The 22,517-nt window shown below is 59.8% G+C and overlaps 1 protein-coding gene across 1 annotated transcript in view; it reads right to left on the bottom strand.

Annotated features, from left to right (window-relative positions):
* Nucleotides 1-2,448: 2,448 nt before the first annotated feature.
* Nucleotides 2,449-22,517, bottom strand: part of LOC308359643 (uncharacterized protein) — a gene marked incomplete at both ends in the record, with an annotated part of 123,851 nt that continues 103,782 nt past the window's right edge. The window contains 21 exons of the mRNA XM_080830851.1: nt 2,449-2,462; nt 2,576-2,717; nt 2,871-2,984; nt 3,200-3,309; nt 4,061-4,238; nt 4,395-4,600; nt 6,137-6,318; nt 6,947-7,044; nt 7,121-7,260; nt 8,184-8,388; nt 8,518-8,610; nt 8,838-9,022; nt 9,422-9,590; nt 10,898-11,062; nt 12,438-12,605; nt 13,194-13,322; nt 13,422-13,535; nt 15,113-15,253; nt 15,814-15,941; nt 17,681-17,843; nt 19,465-19,602. Coding sequence (XP_080686977.1) covers nt 2,449-2,462; nt 2,576-2,717; nt 2,871-2,984; nt 3,200-3,309; nt 4,061-4,238; nt 4,395-4,600; nt 6,137-6,318; nt 6,947-7,044; nt 7,121-7,260; nt 8,184-8,388; nt 8,518-8,610; nt 8,838-9,022; nt 9,422-9,590; nt 10,898-11,062; nt 12,438-12,605; nt 13,194-13,322; nt 13,422-13,535; nt 15,113-15,253; nt 15,814-15,941; nt 17,681-17,843; nt 19,465-19,602 — 2,982 coding nt within the window. The remainder of the gene's footprint in view (nt 2,463-2,575; nt 2,718-2,870; nt 2,985-3,199; nt 3,310-4,060; nt 4,239-4,394; nt 4,601-6,136; nt 6,319-6,946; nt 7,045-7,120; nt 7,261-8,183; nt 8,389-8,517; nt 8,611-8,837; nt 9,023-9,421; nt 9,591-10,897; nt 11,063-12,437; nt 12,606-13,193; nt 13,323-13,421; nt 13,536-15,112; nt 15,254-15,813; nt 15,942-17,680; nt 17,844-19,464; nt 19,603-22,517) is intronic.

Here is a 22,517-nt window from a genome sequence, read left to right as displayed (position 1 = left end):
TTCCTTTCTGGGGCGCCTGGGTGGCTCAGGTCATGATCTCCGGGTCCTGGGATCGAGCCCCGCATTGGGCTCCCTGCTCCACGAGGAGCCTCCTTCTCCCTCTCTCTCTGCCTGCTTGTGCGTGCTCTCTGTCAAATTTTAAAAAAAGGATGCTCCTTTTCATTGCTGAGCAGGATCCCAGAAAATAGGGATGTACCGAAAGTAGGCTCTTCTGGTTAAGTTCTGGGCTATTAAGATACTGTGTTACGAATACTCACATACAGGGTTTTGCCTGAAGCATGTTTCTTAATTTCTCTGGGGCGCAGGTCTAGGAATGCAGTTGCTGGAACAAGCGGTCAGTGCATGCTTAGCTCTTTTGCAGAGTGACTGTACCGTTTCCCATTCTCCCACCAGCAATACACACAAGAACCAGCTTCTGCACGTTTTTGCCAGTATTTGGTGTTATTTTTTTTTTTTTAAACTGTCCTAGTCAGTATGTAGTGTTCTCATGTCCCTGAGGGCTGGAGCTGTTCCTCATTTTTTGTGTGTGCCGCTCATATGTCCTCTTAGGTGAAACGCCTCCAGGGGTTTTGCCCATTTTCCATTTTGTTTCTTGGTTTCTTAACTGCTAAATTTGAGTTTACATATCAGATAGGAGTCTTGTGTCAGATAGATGCCTTGTATTTTCTTTGTCTTTCCACGGTCTTAAAGAAGGTCTTTCACAGAACAGTAATTTTAACCTTGACGAAATCTATTTTTTGGGGTCCTCTTCCCTCAGCTCTCCCTGATGTTTTTTTTGAGGAACATTTTAGCCTATAGGTTCAGCCGACTGAAGGGCTAGGAGACTCTGGAGGTTAAACATTCTTTCTCAAATCGCCGTATTTTAACCTACGTCTGGAAATTGATCAGCGAAGTTGGCGAGTGGCTTTTCGAAATTGCTGCTGATCCGTAGTTTTGACTTCCTGTTTGTTTCATTAATTTCTCCCTCCTGCTTCTCCTGGTTCACACGGAGGACCGGCCAACACTTTCCCAACGGACAGTAGACACTTCAGACTTCACAGTCGTTGCTGGGACTCTGCTGTTGCAACGCAGAGGCAGCCACGGATGGTGAGGGAGTGTCCATCAGCGGGGAGGACATGTGGAGATAACTCGGGTCAGAGTTGAGCTGGGTTTCAAATCTAATGAGGCAGTTGTTCTCTTAGTCCTTTAAAAGTGTATATTCTACCACATTTGGTCCTTGCTGGTGGGACACTGGTCGTCTCCTTGTTCCTTCAAATATCCATGCTGATGTGTCTTAATAAGGGGTGGGATGGACAGTATCTGGGACACCTTGTGCTTCTGGAATCCAGGGAGTTCCAGCTCTCAAACCTCTATATTTTCTCATCCTGAACTTTCTATGAGACTCTTATATTTTCCTGTTCATTAATTTTTTCTTTGCTCAAATCTTTTTTAAAAAATATTTTAGAGAGAGGGCACGTGAGCTGGTGGGAGGGAGAGAGAGAATGTTAAGCAGGCTCCATGCTGAGCACAGAGCCAGACACGGGGCTTGACCCCACGACCCCAAGATCATGACCTGAGCTAAAATCAGGAGTCAGACACTTAACAGATTTTGGGGTGCCTGGGTGGCTCAGGGGGTTAAGTTTTAAATTTCAGTTAACGTATGTATTTAATAGTTTCAAATTCTAGCATCTGAAGGTCTTACAGCGGGGGTAAGAGTCGTTGTCTGACCAGACTCTACTCGGGCTCTGTGGAAATCTCAGTGAGGCCCTGTTTGGGGGTTCTGTCTCTCCCTGGGCCAGGTCCAGCAAGCATTCTGCTAGGTCAGTTAAGCCAGGATAACGGGTCCCCTCGCCATCTGACAGGGTTCCTCCGATCAGCCGGGGCTGCCTCTAGCAAGTTCCTGGCAGGGCGGGTTAGCAGAACTTCGCCGTCCCCGATGGTTCCTCTTGGTAATTTTGCATCCACAGACCATCCCCACCCCCACCCCGGGCGCTGCTCCTTGACTCTCAGTCCCCACTTTTCCTTGTTGTAACCGGAGCCTGATCTCTCTCCCCTCTATGGTCAGACCCCCTTGCAGTGGTTCCTGTCCCGCTCCGATAGTCCCCCTGAATACAGCCTGCCTGACCCTTCTTTTCCGACCGTCATGAATAATGTTTCCTTTACCAGGGGCCCTACTCCTGCTCTGCGGTGCACGTGCTGACTTCCATCCCCGAGCCGTGGGGCTTTAGCTGTGGGAATCGGAATCTTGCCCAACAGCAGCTGACACTGGGCTTTCCAGCCCTTGGAGAGACTGTGCATTCAAACCCCTGAGCGGCAGATCTGTGGCTCTGCGGTTCCGGGAGGTGAGTTTATCGTTGTCTATGCTACCGTCTCCTCTGTCAGCTCCCAGAACTCCATGGACTTGGCTTGGGCAGGGCAGTCTGGGGGCCTCTTCTTCCCAGTAAGTGCTCCTTTGCACAACACTTTGTCTTAACTCTCAGCTCCTGCCGGGCGGACAGGCACTCCGTTGTCATGCCAGGAACTAAGAGACAGTAACTAGTTTTCCCTCCGGGAGGGGAGGCAGGGGTCAGCTGCACGGAGGGCTGGGGCGGCTTACCGCACTGTGGAGGAGGGTCCAGGGGCACGAAGGCCCGGGCACACAAGTGGACGTAGGCAGCCGCCAGGTTACAGGCCAGGTGGAGCTCCTGGGGGCCACAGGCGTCCTGGACGCACAGGCTGAGGAATGGTGCGGGGTCCACCTGAAATCCAGCGCCCAGAGTCATGATCCTTGCCTGCTGCACCCTTGGGAGTAGCTCAGAGAAGGGGCAGAGGCAAGATCGGGGCCACTTTTGGTCTCCTGGTCTACCTGCTGCATGGTTTCTGCTGGGGTCCAGACCCAGCCTGACACTCACCACCCTGAAGCAGTTCCCCAGGCAGGAACGGGGGTCCTGGAAGAAGGCCCAGCAGGTGGGGCTCCGGCCGGGGCACTCCTGAGTTTTTTCCATGGCCTTGCAGTTGCCATCCACCTGGAGAGGCAAAGCCCAGACTCAGGCCTCCCGCCTGGACGTCCATCTTCTTGGGCAGCTAGAGCAGGTGCGTTAGTCTTCAGAGGCGATGCCACCCCCCTGGGCCTGGGACGTTGTCTGCAGAGTATGCCTGCCCCCAGCCACTCTCTACCCTCAGCCACAGCACCCCCGGGATGCAGGAGCCTGTGGGAGGAGGGGCTGGTGCACCAGCTCACCTGCCAGGCCAGGGCGAGCTCCTCTAGGCTGTGGGCCACTGTGCCATCCGGCAGTGTCCGCTCGTTGGCCGCCTCGTTGTCATTGGTGCCCAGAAGGCCAGTAGACACCCCTGTGGGGCAAAGGGGCCATGGGGGAGGCTGTCCTGTCCCAGGGGTGCCCCAGCTCTCCCGGCCGATGCCCACACCACCCCTGGGGCTCTGACTCTCCCTCAGAGGGGGAGGAGAAAAGAGAGGCAAGGAGGGGAGGAAGGCGTCTGTGCCCCCATCTGGACCTTCCTCCTGCCCGCCATCCTCATCCCGAGTGGCCCGGGCCGGCGGGAAAGCTGTCTAACCAGATCGAGGGGACATGCGGGAGCTGCCCTCGACCCGGAGGGGAACGTGCCCAAGAAGGGGCAGAACGTGGGGCCAGGGAGCGCTGGGCTCCTTTCCTGGCCGTGGGAACGGGGGCCAGCACATTGGCCTCCGTCAGGTCACCCCTACTACAGCCCACAGCGGGGAGGAGAGGCGGCGGCGCCCGTGGGATGAGAGAGGCAGCAGGGTCGAGGCCAGCGGGCACGGAGCCGAGCAGTATCGGTCCTGCAGTGGGGACGGTGCCCGCACTGGCACAATCCAGCAGAGAGAGACGCCTTGGGACCCCCTCCCCGTCCGAGTCCTGCAGACTGTTCTTCTCCCGCCTGCTTAGGTCATGAGCCCCAAGGAGCAGCTGCCGGGGGAGGGAGTCCGTGGGCGTCCTACCCACCACCCCTCGAGAGCACCCCTCGCCAGGGCTCTGCAGGCCTCAGGCCTGGAAGCTGACTGTGGGCTCAGCACGGCCAGCAGCACCAGCTCGGAGGCTGCCCCCCCACCGGGCCCCAGACCCACCGTGGAGCCAGAGGCCCAGAGTCAGGCTGCAGAGGCCAGCTCGGATGTCACAGGCGACAGAGACGCCGTCCTCGCTGCTCAGCTCAATCCGGGGGACGTCCGTCCTTGTCTTGGCAGGAGGCGGATCCGCGTGCGGACAGCTCCGTGTCGGCCGGGAGGAGTCGTGGAGCCTGTAGGTCTGGGGGCCAGACGGGGCAGAGCGGACAGGTGGTGGGCAATGTGGGGTGCCAGGGGGAAGGGTCAGGGGCCCAGGACACAGGTGTGTGGATGGGACGGGAGGCGGGAACGTGTTGTTGGCCTGGGCCACCTGCCCCTCATACTCTCGCGTGCTCACCTGCAGGCTCGGGTAGACGACCAGGGTGGTGCGGTTCAGCTCCACAGACAGGGACAGGAGCCCCGAGGGGGCCCGGTTCAGCGTCAGCGAGAACGTGTCGCGGGCAAAATCCTTGGCCAGCAGCAGACGACCACAGTGCACACCCAGGCTCCACACCTGGCCATCAAAGGTCACCACGTGCCTGGCTCCGGCCACCACAGCGTGGTCTGGGAAGAAGCAAGCCCAGGATAGGTAAGATGGCCTAGGGGCCCTGCACCCAGGGGAACCCCAGGGTGTCCAGGGCCTCTCAGGCCAGTGTCCTGTTAGACGCCCCCCCTGGGGAGAAGGGGCATCTATCCCCTGATCTTCTCCCCACCCACCCCGCAGCCCAGTACCCCGAGCTAAACCAGCTCCAGCCAAGTCAACAATAAAAAGAAAGAAAGGGCTGATACATGGTTTCATTTATCTAGAACAGGCAGATCCATGGAGCCCAAGGTGACGGCTAAGGGACCGAGGATGCTTGTGAGGTAATGAAAATGCTCTACAATTTATGGGGGTATGAGGGAGTGTGTACCTCTGTGAATATACCCAAAGCCGCCGAACTATGTGCTTGAAATAAATGGGGTTGTGTGTGAATTATGTGTGAGTGAAGCAATTGAAAACCAACCACTGTAAAAAAAAAAAAAAAATGCACAAAACTATGGCTAAAGACTCCATCCAGTGTAAGGAAGGTACCACAGGGGTCCTAGCTCTGCCCTCTTTAAGGTGGGCAGAAGATAGTCTGACAAGGGGACAGTGTGACCCACCAGGCCAGTTCCCCTGCTGAGCAGTGACATGGGGCGGTGTCTGGATGGGCAGAGCTGGGGGCTTGGGGGCTGCACTAGTGGACACGGTCCCAGGCCAGGGAGATGCAGGCCCGCCCAGCCGCACAAGGAGGGTCCTGAACACCCCTTCATCAGCAATGAGAGTTGAAGGTGATACATGTAAGGGACCCCAAGACCAGCTGGTCTGAGCTCACCGTGCTGCCTAGCAGAGACTGTAGCCCCTGACTCTAAGACGGGGTCTGCGTGCCCTGAGCCTCAGCATTCCCACATGGACGCTGAGGAGAGCCACGCTGATCCCCCAGCCCTACCAGGCCCGGAGGGCCACGCCTGCCCATGGACTTGAGACCTACCTCAGCATCAAGGAACTCGGCTCACGAACCACACGTGTCTGTGACCCAGAGGGGTGAGCTGTGTTGCCACCTCCCCTGGACAAAGGGGAAACCGAGGCCCAGAGAGAGGGGAAGACACGCCCAGGCCCCACTCGGGCATGAGCTAGATGCAAACTCCCTCGGGGCCCCAAGCCCCTGGAGCCGCATCCGGTCCGGGCGCAGCCCGTGGCAGCAGGCCCTGCCTGACCCGGAGTCTGGACTCAATTAGCCACCTTCCGGCTCCAACTGGAGGTCTGCCTTTTGTGGCTCCAGCTCCGTCCAGGGGGAGGGAGCTGGCCTGGAGCCCTAAGCCGCTTGGCCCACTTCGGGCTTGGGCCTCCGGCTCAGGCTTTCCTACTCTGGCCGGAAGCCCGGAGCTGCAGCCCAGCCCTCGTCCAGGATGACCTTGGGCAGTCCAGGGAGCTCTGGGCCCTGTGGTACTGGGCTCAGGCTCCAGAGGCCACCCAGGACCAGCCCCCTCTCTCTCTCTCTGCCTGCCCCTGCCCCATCCCGCTGCCACGTCGCACAGGGCCCAGGGCTGCCCCGGGGAGGAGGGGGGCCCGAGACTCACATTCGTGGGGGCTCTCCAGCCAGCGGCGCCGGAGCCCGTAGTACTCGGCCAGCATGTTGGTCCTGGACAGCTCTCGGAGTGGCCGCAGCAGCTTCTCCACCACGTAGCTGGTCATCCGGGCCACGGCCAGGGGCTCGTCCCCCGCGGGCAGCAGCGGCAGAGTCACCAGCACCGAACAGTCCCTGGGGGGAGCACGGAAGTGCCGGAGACCCCGGCCCGAGCCGTCTGTGCTTCAGGAACGAGCAAGACACGCCTGAGGGTCTGGGCTCGGGGCGGACACGGCGGCCTCCCGGAAGGACACAGGTGTCTGAGCTCCTGCTGGGCGTGGGAACATGTGTGCTGCCCCCCCAGGGCTGCAGGTCCGCGGGGCCATGTCGGTGGGAACCCCGAGGGTGGGCGGGCGCCCATCTGGGGCTCCTCGAGGTCGGGTGGATGAGGGCAGCAAAAGCATGGGACAAAGGGGAGGACAGAGCCCAAGGGGACCTTGGGAGTTCCTCCATCGAGGGAGGACCCTGAAACTCAGGGTGGAAAACGGGGGTTAGGTCGACCTTGGGTGTGAGGGAGCCGAGAGGTCTCAGCATGTGTTCGGGCTGGAGGGGGATGGGGAATGGTGGCCGCCCTCGACTGTGGGTGGAGGCGGGTGGAGGGGTCCAGGGGGGAGGGCTTTCACCTCCCCCAGGAGGCCAGAAGTGGCTCCAAGGCCTCCCTGCCCAGCGCAGCCCTTCCTCAGCACCAGCACCCAGTGGTGACCCCTTGCCAGCCCGGGGCCGGCCTGGGGCAGGGAGGCAGGCAGGACAGTCCCCGCGGTACCTGGCTGAGAAGCGGTACAGGGCCAGCACGGGCCGACAGAGCCTCCTCAGGGCCTGCGACAGACTGGCTTCGGCCCAAGACAGCATCTGGTGGGCAGCCTGCGGGGGCAGGGGGAGCCATCAGGGTTGGCCCCAGCTTGGCAGGCCCTCGTCCCACACCCTCACCCCGCCTCACCAGCTCCACGGCTGCCCCGATGGGCCTGGGTGCCAGGGCCCGCCACAGCCGCGTGGCCCCCTCCACCCGTTCCCGCCACACCTCATCCAGGGGCTGCGGCGTCACCTCCAGGTAGGCGTCCTTCAGCGTGGCCAGAGGCCCTGCAACGGGGGGCCAACACCCACCGTGAGCCCCGTCCCCACCTCCAGAGTCCAGGCGGCAGGAACGATGCCACGATCCCAGACCCCAGCAGGGAGACCAGCCCCCTGGACCACCCGTTCGTAGGGACTAGTGGCTTGTGCCCGACCCCCACTTTCCCTGCGAGTCGGAATGGTGGAGTGCACCAGGGGAGGCTTCCTACGTGCCCAGCCCCCCAAGAAACTCTCGGTGCAGGGTCTTCCCTGGCAGACCAGTGGTGAACACCTGTCGTCACGATGGGGCACTGGGGAAACTGAGGGTGTCCTGGGTGACCTCCCCTAGAGAAGATTCTGGAAGCTTGGGCCTGCTTTCTCTCCCTTGCTCAGGCCTTGGCCCCTGTACCCCTTCCGGAACTTTGCTGATCTTGCCTGTGGGCTTTCGCTGTACCAAATCCTAGCCGCGAGCATGAAGGTGTTCTGAGAACTGAGCCCTAGCGAGCCACGGAAGCTGGGGGGAGGCTGTGGGGATTCTGGCCCAGAGACACAAGCAGGTGGGAGAGGAGGACCAGCGGGCGGCCCTGTGCTCCCGTGGGGAGGCCGGAGGTTCCCAGCATCACTCAGAGGACGCTCGGGGCAGCGGCCACTTACTATCCACAACAGGAGCCCGAACCACACAGCCACGCGCGTGCTGAGCACAGAACCAGAAATGGGCTGTGGGATATTCCAGCACCGGGCCTACCAGAAAGTAAGCTGAAACCCAAAAGAAATCAGGCAGGAACTGGGGAAATCCCAGTCCCCAAAGAACAAAGGCAGCGGGCATGAGGAAGATGAGCTTGGGGACCCCCAGGAGCGGAGGCAGCAGACGGAACCAAAGGCTGCAGGCCCTGGAGGCCACGCAGGCGGGGCGGGCTCCGGGGGGCGGGGGGCGCCCTCGCTCGCGCACTCACGTTCCAGCTCGTTCTGCAGCTGCTCCAGCCCCGCCCGCAGCCTGTCCAGGTAGAGGGGCAAGTGGTGTGTCAGCGCCTGCCGGGCCTGGCTCCGGCCCCACGCCGTGGCCACTGCCCGGCCACTCGCCGCCACGGCCCCCAGGCCCTCGTGGGACAACCACAGGAGGGGGCCCACCGCGTTGTCCGGGGTGCCCGCCGGCCGCACCTGGGCAGGGAAATCGAGGCAGGATCGGCGGGAGCATCTGGGGCACCCCGCCTGGTGAGTGGAGGGCGTCTCCCCACAGCACCTCCCCTTCTCCAGTGTGTCCCCAGCCCCCCAGTGTGGTCCACCCACCAGGTGCCAGAACCTCTCCACGTAGGCATCCAGGCCTCGGATCTCCCTCTCCAGCTGGGCTCCCACCTGGGCCCCAATGGCTGTGATCCTGGACTGTGGACAGAGAGGGACAGGCTGGGGGCACCGGGGTGGGGGGGTGCTTCACGGAATTGGAGGGGCCGAGAGGTTCTTGGTGCCAGCCCTAGGGTCCCAGGATGTGTTTGCAGGCCACAGAGCTGCCTCCGGTTCTCTGGGCCCTGTTGGGCCCCAAGGGCTGCACCCCTGGCGCTGGGGCCTCTGTCCCAAGGAGAGCAGCGCCTCCCAGCCCCAGGCTGTCTCACCTCCACGCGGCCCAGCAGGGCTCCGGGGCAGCCGTGCACTGCCAGGCGGAGAACCTGGGGGGCAGCCTGCAGGCTCAGGCGTCCCAGGGGCTGCACGGGCCGCCCGCCGTCCAGGAGCAGGGCCTCCGCCTCGGCCGTCCGCCCATGGGCACATGCCCGCAGCAGCACGCTCTCCTCTCGGCGCCCTGGAGCCAGGAAGGGTCCTGCTGTTGCCCCCGGGGCTTGGCTGGCTGCCGCCCAGCTGTGCACACCGCCTCCTCTCTCCCGTCACCCCCAGGCCCCAATGGTTGCGGGCCTGGAAGCACACCACCCAAATCAGCTTCCCAGCCCCGCTGAGGCCTGGGCTCCTCCTTGCAGCCCACACCCACCTCCACTCTGCCCATCTAGACCCTCTGCAGCCTCTCCAGGCATCACAAGCCCATGCAGGTGGCCGCAGGGAGCTCACCGTCTCCTCCGAGCTGGGGGTGCATGAAGTCCTAACGGGGCTCCCTCACTCAACTCTCAACACCCCAATCTCTGTCCTCTCTGGGGTCCAGCTGGCCCACACCCCAGCCATCTGAGTGACCCCCGCTGTCTCTACTCACCTTCCTCATGGGCCCCAGTGGCCTGGAGGCAGCTCTGGGCCCGGGACACCGACAGCCTCACTTTCTTGTCCCCGTTGTCCAGGATTCCCTCCAGCTGGACGCTGCCCTGAGAAGCCGAGGTGGACAGCCGGCCCCGCAGGCTGAGCTGCTGAGCCTTGGGGCTGAGGATCTGTGAGAGCAGGAGGACGGAGAGCAAAGTGAGGCCTGGCCCCCCACTCTTGCTAGCCCCAGGTCCAGGGAGAGGAAAGGCAGCACCCACCCCCCGCCCCACATCTCCCAGAGCATAGGGACACCTACGTACTTCCCTACAAGGTTTGCTACCCCTGCCAACTGCAGAATGCAGTCCTCTGTTCGGCAGCCCTAGGGCTCTGATTCAGGGGTCTCCCTACAATGTTCCAGAAAATCCGTCCGCAAGGTTTGCAGGTGGGCGGGGTACAGCCCAGAGAACCTTATGAAGTTTCACAGTGTCGTGAGGACCAAACAAGGATGGGAAAAGCCTCTCTCCACCGCATGGACCCCCATATGGGGCAGGGGCTCACTCCCAGGCCGGCAGGCCTTGGGGCACTGCGATTCCAGAAGCTGGAGCACCCAAGGGCTTGGCTGGCAGGCAGGGAAATGAAGCGGCCAGCCCCGGACCACCTTGCAAAGCAACGCTCTTTTGAAATCACGATGCTACAGTGCAGGGAAACAGAGGCCGAGTGAGTTCCAGAGGCAGAAAAGCCGTTCCCATCCAGCTCTGGAGGCCGGAAGGAAACACCCACCCCAGGAGCACCTGCTCTGCGTGGGCACTCTGCAAACAGCTCTGCTGAGGGGTTGGGATTTGTGCCCACTGGACAGAGGAGACAACTGAGGTCAGAAGAAGGAAAGCCCCAAGGTCAGGTGCACTAGGCCAGGGAGACACAGAGGTGAGCAGATGGGAACAGTGATGGGATACCTATTGTGTGCCTATGCCAAAGGGGGCAGAGGAAGGGGGTGCCCAGAACCCTACAGCTGCCCTGGGAGATCTGCCCGCTCCCCACTTACAGATGAGGAGGGAGGGCTCAGCAAGGGCCCTTCCCAAGATCACTGGGCCAGTGGGGGCAGAGCAGGCACGGAGCTCGGCTCTGTTCCCTCCTACCTTCCAGGAGGCAGGAGGACCCATAGAATATGTTACTGGGGGTGGGGGCTCCCTGTCAGGCCCTGCTCCCAGTGATCTACACGCAGTAACATGTGTAATCCTCACGCCATGAATCCCCCGGGAGGGAGGGTAGGTGCAGTGACGAAGCTGGGATTTCAGCTCAGACAGTCCAGCCGCTGCCTTGTCTCAGGGCTGGGGCTGGGCCAGGCCAGAGGGTCCCCCCAACCAGGTTGCCAGCCTGCAGTTCTACAAGTGGCCACTAGGTGGCAGGGCCATCCAGGCGGTGGTGGCCTCACAGGCCAGAGCAGGAGGGAGGGCATCCTGGGGCGGGGGCTGACAGCCCTGACCTGGCCACTCACCTCCAGCTCCCCGGAGAAGTCTGATGTCCGAGGCTTGCTGTGGTCGCGGACAGTCAGGTTGAGGCGCAGGCCATGGTCTGGGTCCGGGGCGAGGCCCAGTTGGCAGTGGGAACACAGCAGGAGCCCACCGTGGCCCAGGGTGTGCTCCCCAGAGACTAAGAGAGCCTAGAATGACAGGGTGGGGGGTATCAGCGGTCAAGGAGGCACGGGGCAGCAGCTTCCTCTCCCCACCATGCCCTGGCCTCTTCCAGACCTCCAGGGCTGTCACAATAGCCTATTGGGTCTCCCTTCTTCCAGTTCAGCCCACGGTCCCTGCTCCACACTGTAGCCAGACTAACCTTGAAAATGCAAATCAGACATTATCTTATCTTCCCGAGAAAAAAAAGCGGGTTGCCTTAATATGGTCCACGAGTCAGCATTACCTTCTTAACCTCACATCCTTGCTCTCTATAAAGGGTGCCCTATGTTCCTCCAATACCCGAAGCATGTTCCGTCACAGGGCCTTTGCACTGTCTGTTCCCTCTGCAGAACTTGGACTTGTCAGCGAGGCCCCACACTTCCCATTCCCTCTCCCTGTGTCATTCCTTCATGGCACTCATTACACCTGAGTATGTATCAGGCGTCTTGTTTAACTTTTTCCACCTGCTGGAGCTCCAGGCGGTGGGGCACCGGGTCTGTCCCTTTCGCCATCCTTGTCCCTGCATCTAGTAGAGGGCCCTGCGTTATGTAAAACCCACAAATGCCTTCTTAACAGATGGATGGATGGAGTTGGCAAACTGTCCCAAGAGCCAAGTTTGGCTCAGCGCTTGTTCTTGTAAATAAATATGCATTGGAAGATGGCCACACCCATTTGCTTACATAAGTCCTATGACAGTGAAGTTGAGTGATGGTAACAGAGATCATATGGCTTGAGAAGATAAAATATTTGCTATCTGACCCTGTACAGGGAAAACTCTGCCCCTGGGATGGATGGATAGATGGGAAAATGGATGGACAGACGGACGGATGGGGGAATGAGGAGGCTGAGTAGGTGATAGGAGGGTGGGTGGATGGGTGGGTAGATGGACAGAAGGACGGACAGGAGAGTGGAAAGTAGGATGGATGGACAGATGAGAGGGTGGGTGAGTAGGTGGGTGGATGGATAGATGGACAGACAGGAGGATGGGGAGAGATGGATGGATGGATGGATGGATGGAAGGAAGGGTGGGTAGGTAGGAGGAGGGACCAAAGACCCAGCTAACAAACCCAGGAAGACTGTTGGGGGAAAGGAGTCCCAACTCCTCACCTCCAACCACGATGAGGCTGTCCTGTGTCCCGTCTCTTATATCTCACCATCTCGCTCCATGCCGAAGCCCACTGCCTCTTCTGTTGCTCAGATGGGACACAGAGGGCCGACCTGCCCTGCCCGGGATCGCCCCACCAGCAGACGGCAGAGCGGGCACCCAGCTCCCTCGCTCACACCCCTGGCTCTGCGGATGTTGTCCTCTTTCCTCCTCCTCCCTGCACGGGTCCCCGGTCCCCTTCCCCGGGCCAGACTCACCCTGGGCAGGTCGCAGAGCCCCAGGTGCAGGGAATGGTGCAGCCAGTGGGCGTAGTCGGTCTCCACCTGTCCCTGGAGGCTGTGTGTGGCACAGGAGCCGGTGAAGGTGAAGACGTGCTGGAGCACAGCCTGTGCGTGGAGCCGGTCTGGCTGGGATGGCCAATGCCTCTGCAATGCGAGGGCACCGTGATGCCACAACAGCCCTTTATATTCTGGGCAGGTGTTTGCTGGGAGCACCGGGGGCCTGAGCCCAAGGGGTCCCAGAACCCATAGTGCAAGACCCCAGCAGGAACAAAGCTGGCTTTCAGGGCGAGCTGCCCCCATTTCTCCTCGGCCTTGTCTCTGTCCCAGGCTCTATAGAACAGTGTTCGGCCCCAGCAGCAGTCCCCCATAGGCAGTGATAATGGGGAGACCCCGACCCTGACACCTCCAGGAACCTGAATTCATGCCCCCCCAAAGCCCCCTGGTGTCACCAGCCCCTTCCCTTTTCTGCTCTGAGTGCTCACCTCAGGCAGGATGCCTTGCTTCCCTCATCTCCCAGAGCTGTCCCTACACACCAGTCAGCGAGGGATTTTTGTACCCATTTTACAGATGAGCACACCGAGGCTCACAGTGGAGAAATGAAATGCTCACGATCCTGCAGCCCGGCTAGCACTGGCACCGGACCCCATGGCCTCAGGGCCAGGCACTTTCTACAGCAGGTGCCCCCCCGCCTCCAGGGGTGACCTGCCTGGGACCCGGCTTTCTAGGCCTCACCTCATACGTCAGGTTCTGCTGCACCCGGCGTCGGTCCCAGGACAGATCGAGCTGCTCGCTGAACACAGCTGGGGTCTGTGTTAAGGCCCCACAGGCCCTGAGGGCGCTCAGACCCCAAATTTCCTGGAGCTGACAAGAGGATGGAGTGTGGGACTTGGGGGAGTCTGCACCGAGACCCCGAGGTAGGGAGAGCCCCGTGCGTGGCTTGGCAGTCCAGCCAGTGCATACCTGCCCCGGGGAGGCGGCCAGGCAGCCATCCCAGATGGTACTGAACTCCGAGGACCTGTTGGTCCAAGCGAGGTGCCAGGTCACGGGCTGCCCTCTGTCCCAGGCCAGCTGGACCTGCACGGAGACGGAGGGTGGTGGAGGGGAGGGGCAGAGGAGAGGCTGATGCTCTCCTCTGGGTGTGCGCTAGGGATGGAGGAGAAGGGAGTTGGGGGGTGGGAAAGGCTGGTGCCAGTGCGTAGAGTGGGGAGGGTGGGGCCCGCCACTGTAGGGGACGAAGGCGGGGAACTAGAGACACTGGCCTCCCTCCCGCCCTTGTCTGCAGGCGTCAGAGCCAGGCCCAGCCTGGGAGACCGAAGATGCCTCATTGCCAGTACCCAGGCCAGTACCAAAGCCAGAAGGAGCTCCGCGCCCCTCACTCATGGCCCCTGGGCTGCTCTAGACTGAACAGTGGGCCCCGCCCCCCTGCTCTTCCGTTGACGCCCTCACCCCCAGAGGGGCGGTATTAGGACGCAGGGCGGATGGGAGGGGAGCCGGTGTCGATGAGGTCATGGGGTGGGCCTCAAGATGGGATTAGTGCCCCTACGAGCAGAGACCCCAGAGAGCTCTCTCCCTGGTGCGTGAGGCTCCAGGAGAAGACATGAGCCAGCCAGAGAGCGCTCACCAGAACCTGACCAGGCTGCCAACCTCCTCTCGGGCTTCTAGAAGTGGGAGAAATACCTGTTCTTGTTTAAAGCAACCAAAACCACCTAGCCACACACCCAGAGTGTTTTGTGATGGCAGCCCAAGCCAACTGAGGCAGGGGCCCTCAGCGGACCTCCTGTTCCCGGCGTCTGCCCTGCCACTTAACTCTGTCCCAGCCTAACTGCCCCTGGCTCTTCCTGAAGCTCGCCAGCTTGTTCCTACCTCAGGGCCTTTGCACTTGCTGTTCCATCCGCCCCCCCCCCTTGGAATGCTCTTCCCCTTGCTTGCCAGAAAGTGGATCCCTCGCATCTGGAGACCCTCAGCTGACAAGCCGCCTCCCCCAGGAGGCCCTCCCTGACCACCCCATCTGATGAGTGTCTGTCTCTGCCTCCTCACCGCTTTCTTCACGGGGCTTATCACAGCTCTTCATTTTTTCTTCATTCACTGGCTTGAATTTTAAGACAGGGTCTCTGGCCTGGCCCAGAGGATCTATTGTTGACCCACCCTGGCCAACTGTCTTCCATTTCACAGCTGAGAACACTGAGGCTCAGAGAGCGTCCATGAGCGGCCCGAGGCCACCCGGCTGGTCAAGGAGCCCAGCCGCCTTGCGCGGACCCCCTGCGGCTCCCGACTCAACTGACAAGGATATAAACAGGAGTCATTGTATGTATGCACGTATGTGTGTATGTATGTACGTCCTATGAGGTCATGCGTGTAAGCTCTTGCCCTGCTGAAGTGTGGGCTCTTTAAATGCAGGACTGTGTGCTCCCAGCCCTGCCTGGCATGCAGTAGGTGCTTAATAAGGTATCAGTGAAGGAATGAACAAATGAAGGACGCTTTGGGCTGCAAGCTGCAGGAGTCTGACTCTGGACGAGTCCTTCCCAACGGGAGACAAGCACAGCCTTCTGCCCCTGCACGCGGTACCCAGGTGGTGGGCTGGGGGCTCAGCCATGCAGCTCCCCACCCCCCCAGGTCCCCCCTCCAGGGGCCCTCGGATGCTCCCCACTCACCTCTGCGCTCCGCCGGCCACCCCTGGCCTCGGCCAGGCCGCTGGCCTCGATGTGCCACAAGGAGAGGCTGAAGGGGTGAGCCAGGGCCAGGCGGCCGGCCAGCTTGCCCTTCCCCAACTGCAGAGAGGACGAGACCAGCACCTGGGGGTGGGGGGACAGGCTGAGCTGGAGGCATCAGCTGGAGGGGCCACTCCCCATCCCCCCCACCCTGCACAGACAGCCTCCCAGGGCCAGGGCGTGGGGGCAGCGGGCTCCGAGCGCACAGCCCAGCACTGAGGGGGCCCTTGGGAGAGGCAGCCCATTTCTGCAGAGGAGAAAGTCGAGGCTTGGAGCAGAGTGGACAGGGACAGTGTATGACTGAGGAGACTGGAGGCCTTTCTAAGAATGCCAGCCCTGCTTTCCACTAGCTCTGTGACTCCCAGCAAGTGGCTATACCTCTCTGGGCTCTGATTCTATCACATGAAAGGGGGACTGAGGAGCTCCCAGCAGGTGTCAGCCAGTGGCATTCTTGTTGTGGTTCACATGTTGCTGGAACCCGATTCTACCCTCCTACCCAGGGCCTTTCCCGCCGTCTCCCGGGGACTGGGACCTGCCGGGCCAGCCCTGGTGAGGCTCCTCCGGCAGGCCTGAGCCCCGAGTGTCCCGCTCAGGGTCCAGGCTCGGTGGAGTTCCTGGGGTCTCCTTCCGGCTCTGACACCTACATGGTCCTTGCCATCCCAGCCCACGACCAGATCGTCCTGGTGTCTGTGTCGTGAGTGCTCGCAGGACAGACGGAGGCTGCCACGCCGCGGTGGGGACAGGGACAGAGGCAGCGGGTGGGTGAGCTCTGCTGGGAGGGGGACACAGGGAGAGGCAGGCACATGAGGGGAGCACGCGGCTCAGGGGCATCTCAGCGGACACAGCCGCCAACTCGGGCAGGTGGCCATGTGGGGCCCCCCATGCTCGGGTCATCTGCTCAAAATTCAGGGGGTCAGCCCTCACTCGGCCACCACACCACTCCGTGCACTCCCCGAGCTATCCCCAGGAGAGCTCCAAATCTTTGTCACCCAGCAAAACCTGCCTGGTCCAGCTCCCAGCCAATGTCCTGCACCACTCTGACCTCCCTCACGCTCGCAGGTCCCCGGTGCCCCACCAGGGCCACAGTCAGCTGTCCTCCGCTCTCCTTCTGTCCAGAGTGTGACTCAGGTGGTGCCCCCACAGCTGAGACCTCACAGCGGACAGTCTCCGTGCCTCTAGGTCTCCCTCCCTTGTCCCCTCGGCGGAGCCCAGCTGCTCTGACCTCCTGCCTCAGGTGACCCCAGATTGTGAGGCCACCAGTGGGTCCTGCCTTCCCAGACCCATGGGCAGGAGGCCAGCAGAGATGCTGTGGTAGACAGAGGCCACCTCGGGGACCTCTCAACTCTCTGGAAGGGGTGCCACCTGTCCCCTAGGCCGGCTCCTGGGAACTGCACCCAGAGACGCTGACAGAGCTGTGTCTTGAGGAGCCATCACTGGTCCAGGGAACAGTGACCACATTTGTGGGCCCCACACTCAGCGCCATAACCCTCAGTCCTTCCACTCCCTGACCCCCCAGCTCCCATGCTCTGCAACCACAGAGCAGGGTCCTCGGGCTGCTTGGCACCCCCACAAACCCCATGCACGCACGCCTGCTCACACACATGCACACACATGCTGTCCTGGTGGGTGGAGTCACGCGTTTCCTCTGCCTTGTGGGGTACACGGGTGGCAGCAGCCGTGACCCTGGGGGGATGCCGTCTGACCACCCAGAAAGCCGTGCCCCCGGGAGCGGGGTCTGCACTGTGTTTCCCACTTGGCAGATGGCAGGGCAGGCTTTGCTCTGTGTGGTAGGGACTTGTCCCACAGAAACTGACAGTCCGTGTGACAGCACGGCCCCTTCCAAGCCCTTGGGGGACACAGGTGGCATCCATAGGGCTGCTGGGGGACAGCACTCACCTCCCCTGCTGACCGTCGGCCTCCGCTCTGAAACCCCCCGGGACCGCTCAGGGTTGCCCCATTTAACACACTTCCTGTCTTCTTACACTCAGGGTAGTCCTAACTCCGGGCTGGGGGGCCGGGACCCTGTGTGACCTGGGTCCCTCAGCCCTCCCGCCGGTCTCCTCTCCTCACCCCCACTTCAGTGCACTCCGGCCACACCGGCCTTGCTGCTGTAGCTCCAGCACCCACCTTGTTCCCACCTCAGGGCCTTTGCACCTGCTTTCCCTTTTGCCGGTGATGCCCCTCCTCAGATCCCTGCCACGGCCAGTTCTTCCTCATCATTCAGGGCTCCGCACGGACGTTACCTCCTCAAACACGCCTTCCCCGCCTACCTCACCCGAAGGAGCCCCGCACCCCTCAGTTCAACCCTTCTCACTCTCAGAAGCATTCTGATGCGATTTCCTTCACGTTCACACCCCTGCTCACCACCTCTCCCCCTGACGGCCGGGACCTGGGGCCGTGTTACTTCCGGATGGATCCCCAGGGCCTGGGACAGCACCTGGGATAAGCAGTTGTTCAAAGACGGTTCGCTAGCGAACAGGGCCCCCTGCTGGTGACCTCGCGGACACTCACCCTGGACGCGGAGGTTCCCAGCGGGCTTGGGGAAGGGCCCCAAGAGGCTCCCGTTGAGCACTGCCTCCTGGTCATCCCACAGAACTGCCTGGTGCAGGATGTGGGTCCCACGGGCTGTCTTGTACAAGGTCTGCAGGACCAGCTGCCTGGGAAGGGCTCTGAGCTGGAAGAGAAAGACAGCTCTGGGTCACTGGCGAGCCCGGCCCACGCTCCTGCTTCGGGTAGGAAAGAAGAGGTACTTTCAGAGGAGGAAAGACAGGGAACGTCTGTGGGGGCATGAATGATTTACTGGGACGTCATAAAGCCAAAGGCTCCCCAGGGATGGGCAGACAGTGTGAGGAAGGGGTGTGGGGCACGGGGAGCGGGACACAGGGAGACTGTGTCGCCCTCTGAATACCTCACCACCTCTCAGCTCCACTTCCAAGCTGTGTGGCCTTGGGCCGGTTTCCTAACTTCTCTGAGCTCAGTTTCCCTGTCTATAAGAGCGGATGAGACGGACAGCGCTAACCTCTGAGATGATGCGAGGGTGTGTCCGCCCAGGGCCGACCCGTGGGCAGTGCCACGTGGGAGCTGCTGTGGCTGGGACTAGGTTTTCTCAGACAGGTACTGAGCATGTATTAGGATCCGGACCCAAGGCTGAGCGTGGGGGTACAAATAACCAAGACGGGTCCTGGCCCTCAGGGGCCCCTGGCGGTTAGGGAGACATCACAGAGACAGAAAATGACGGGCCCAGGTGACAGGGGTGGCATGAAACATACTCAACAGGCAAAGGAACACAGAGAAAGAAGCTGGAGGACAATGCAGGGAAGGGCATTCTAGGCAGGCGATGGGTCTATGCAAAGGCTCAGAGAAGGGGAGTTTCCCCGTAAGGTGGGTGCCCCCTTTGGAGGGGGGGGTCAGGGGCCCTGCAGGGAGACTTGCTGGGAGGAGGGGGGAGTTTACTCTTGAAGGTCTTACTGCCCTACCTTCACTCAAGACACCATTATTTCTTGCCCCACTAAGCACAGTGGCTACCTCACTGGTGTCTCTGCTGCCCCCTGTAGGTCGCTCCCCATACAGCCGCTGGTGGGATCTGAAATCTTCATTTGGACTGTGTCCCCCCAGAAGCTTCCAATTTCAGAGAACTAAATCCAGACTCCTCCCTGTGGCTTGTCATGCCCTAATATCAGAACCCCACGATCTCCTACTGCCCCACCCTGCTGCAGGCCAGCGGCCATGCCTCAAACAGGCCTACTCATTCCTGCCCCAGGCTCTTTGTAGGTGCTGTTCCCCCAGCCTGGAATGCCCTTCCACCAGATTTTCAAACGGCTGCCACCCGCTTGTCATCTGGGACTAGCTCAGATGTCACCTTTGTGAGGCCTTCCTGGCCACCGGAAGAGCTGCCCGGCCACACACCCACTCTTAATCACCCCATTTTCTTTTCTCTCTAGAATGTATCCATCTGGATACATTCCATCTGGAATGTTTTCTTATTTATTTGTGTGATTTTTCTCTCGAGCAGACTGTGCAGTTGGTGAGAGGAAGGACCCACCAGTCCTGTCCGAGGCAATACCCTCAGCTTCTTGAGTGGTTCCTGCCCTGGGCCCTACTAGGGGTTCAACAAATAACATGGGAGGGAGGAAGGCAGGGAGGAAGGAACAGACAATGAGAGCAGCTGAGAACCCATTCCAGCACATTTCCCCCACTCCAAAGCCCCTCCCAAATCCCTCTCTTCTCCCAGAGCTTCCCCCGGACCCTCCCACCACCACCCCCTCCCCAGCCCACCCTGGCCACCCTCCATGCACCTGGGGGAAGGTCTGCTCCAGCCTGATGATGCTGGTGACACTGGCCTTTGCCGTCACCAGCCTGGTGCCCACAAGGAAATGATGGTCCTCCCCTTTGAAGAAAATCGTGCTCTCGGCCTCACGCTCCAAATACTGTAGCTGGGCCAGAAGGAAAGCAGGTGAGATATCTTCTCCTTGGTCTCTGATGGCATATTCCTACAGATCCTGGCCCCGGGCTGTACGCTGTGGCCCCAGACACCCACGGCTTCCTGGACTGTTTGAAATCTGGTGAAAGGCGGGTCCTGAGCCTCAGTTTAGGCCAATGACAGCCACCTCCCCATCCTTCCTGCTGCGGTCCCACCGACTGGAAGACAGCTATGGGCCTGGGGCCATCAGGCAAGAATTCCAGTTGCATTACCACAGTGGACGGCAGGGGGCAGTCTAGCGCAAGGAACGAGGCACGGGCTGGGCCATCCCACAGATGCCGGCTGCAGCTCTCCGTCACAGGGGGTAGGTCACCTCTGCCTAGGTCCTTCACCACCTGAGTCTGCTTTCTAACCTGATACACTGGGATGATGACACTTCATTAATGTGTCGATGTGAAAATCGTTTCAAACAGTGTGCTCTCTTCCAGACTGGCTATGTGACAGAATCAGGTAGGGCACCAGCTACACATAGAGACTCTGTCCCCTACCGACAGCTGGGAGAGACATTCTTAAGCAGCTCCGCAGATAGGTTTGACCTCAGTCAAACCTGAATTCGATCACCCTGAATCTTGAACAGAGTCTGACAAATCCACACAGAGGATTTCTGCAAAATAATTGCCTGGACATTGCAAAATTGTCAACGTGTGACTTCTTCTTAAAGGTGGTTAAGGACTGGGGCGCTGGGTGGCAGCATCCATTAAGTGTCCCACTCTTGATTTTGGCTCCAGTCATGATCTCGGGGTTCTAAGATCGAGCCCCTTACCAGGCTCTGTGCTCAGCGTGAAGCCAGCTTGAGATCCTCCCTCTCGCTCTGCCCCTCCTCCCTGCGTGGGCACGCGCATGCACACACACACACACGTGCACACACACACACACACACACACACATAGAGTCTCTCTCTCTCTCTCTCACAAATCTTTTTTTAAAAGGTGGTTAAAGGGGCGCCTCAATGACTCAGTGGGTTAAAGCCTCTGCCTTCAGCTCAGGTCATGATCTCAGGGTCCTGGGACCGAGCCCCGCATCGGGCTCTCTGCTCAGTGGGGAGCCTGCTTCCTCCTCTCTCTCTGCCTGCCTCTCTGCCTACTGTCAAATAAGTAAATAAAATCTTAAAAAAAAAAAAAAAGGTGGTTAAAGACAATGAAATGCTTAGGGGCAAAGTCTATCGATACCCGCAACTTACTTTGAAATGTGTCAAAAATTCAGGATAAAGCGCTGACAAAGCGAGTGGAGTGGAACAGGGGTAAGAAAATGGAGGCAGTGGGTACGTGGACATTCACTATAAAATTGCTTTAATTTTCCAGGGTCTGAAACGTTTAATAACAGAACAATGGGGGAATAATTTCTGGATCAGGGGGCTGCTTTAGCCACATTCGGCCCACCACTTGGTTTTGTAAATAAAGTTTTATTGTAACACAGCCATGGCCGTTTAGTTACATCCTATCTATGGCTGCGTTTCTGTTACGGTGGCAGCACTGAGCAGTTACAACAGAGATCGTACTGGGCTTAAAGGATAAAAACATTTACTTCTAGTCCAAGTTTGCAGACCTCTGTTCTAGATTAACTCCCTCAAGAGACAGGGCAACTAAATACTCCGGGTGATCCCGAAGTGTCTCTTGGGTTTAAAACAAACTGAAAACACACAAATGAAAAATTCAGCTTGAAAGAACATTATTGGGGCAACTGGGAAATGTTATTAGGGACCGTATATTAAATAATAGCATAACTACATCATGTTAAACTTCCTGAATTTTCTAATTATGCTGTGTTATGTAAGAAAATTCCCTTGTCATTGGAACCACTCAGCCAAGCATGTAGGAGTAAAGAGGTACGTGTCCAGAAACATGTTCATATTGTCCCTTAATGCTAAAATGTACGTGGGCATGTGTATGACTAGAGAAAGAAGATATGTGACACGTAAGTACAAATGAAGTTGTGGCAGGTTATTAACAACTGGGGAATGTTCTTGGTCCTAAAATAACTTTTCTGTATGTTGAAAACTCTTTAAAATAAAGACTGGGGGGAAACAAAGAGGCCCCTGAACGTGCAGTCGGCAGGGATGCTTGGGAAACACTAAAACCATGTGGGAACGTGCTAGGGCAGGGCCAGGCACACAGTAGGTGCTCTGGGAACAAAGGTAGCCGGCCTGGGCAGGGAGGGCAGTTAACAAAACTGGGTGGCTACGGGGCTAACCAAGCAAGGAGCTGGGCAAATGTAACAATCAGTCACTCACTCATTAGCCAACATCCTTCATGAGCACCTACTATGTGCTGGGCCCTGGGCCGGGTGCTGGGCATTCCTGATTTGGGGAAGAGGGGCAGACAGGCAAACAGGTCATGGTAACAGAGTGTGGGGGGCCGCCAGCCTGGGCCTCTTGTCAACCCCCCTCCCCACCCCAGGGCCCCCAAATGCTACAATGCAAGCCAGATGCATGACCGCGGGCTGTCCTGGGGGTTCCAGGTGGGGAAAGGATTTGCGGATAAGGGCGGGAAGATGTGCGGGGAGCCTGGGCCATCAGAAGAAGCTGGGGCACCCGGGAGGCGGTGGGGCTCAGCTCAAAGGCAGCACGCCAGGTCGGGTGAGGCGGCGCCAGGCTCCAGGCACGGCGTGGGCAGGCAGGCCTCCCCGACTCCCCAGGGTCTTGTGGGCCCAGCTGGGGGCTCCGGGCCTGGCCCAGGAATGTAAGCCTGGGGATGTTTGAGAAAGCTGGAGCCAGGGGCTTCAGGGGGCAGCCCCCTGGGGCCTGCAGCAGGCCCGTGCACACAGATGTGGATGCATAAGCCCTCCCCGGCGGGGCCCGGCCCGCATGGCCCCCGCCCACCACGGGCAGGGTGTCTGGAACCAGTTAGGGCTCAGGGGCGGCTGGGCACA

Source organism: Martes martes (genome assembly GCF_963455335.1).
Source record: "Martes martes genome assembly, chromosome: 18".
Classification (NCBI taxonomy): Eukaryota; Metazoa; Chordata; class Mammalia; order Carnivora; family Mustelidae; genus Martes; species Martes martes.
The sequence above is the reverse complement of the archived record's forward strand: the minus strand, read 5'-3'. Positions and strand labels throughout refer to the sequence as shown.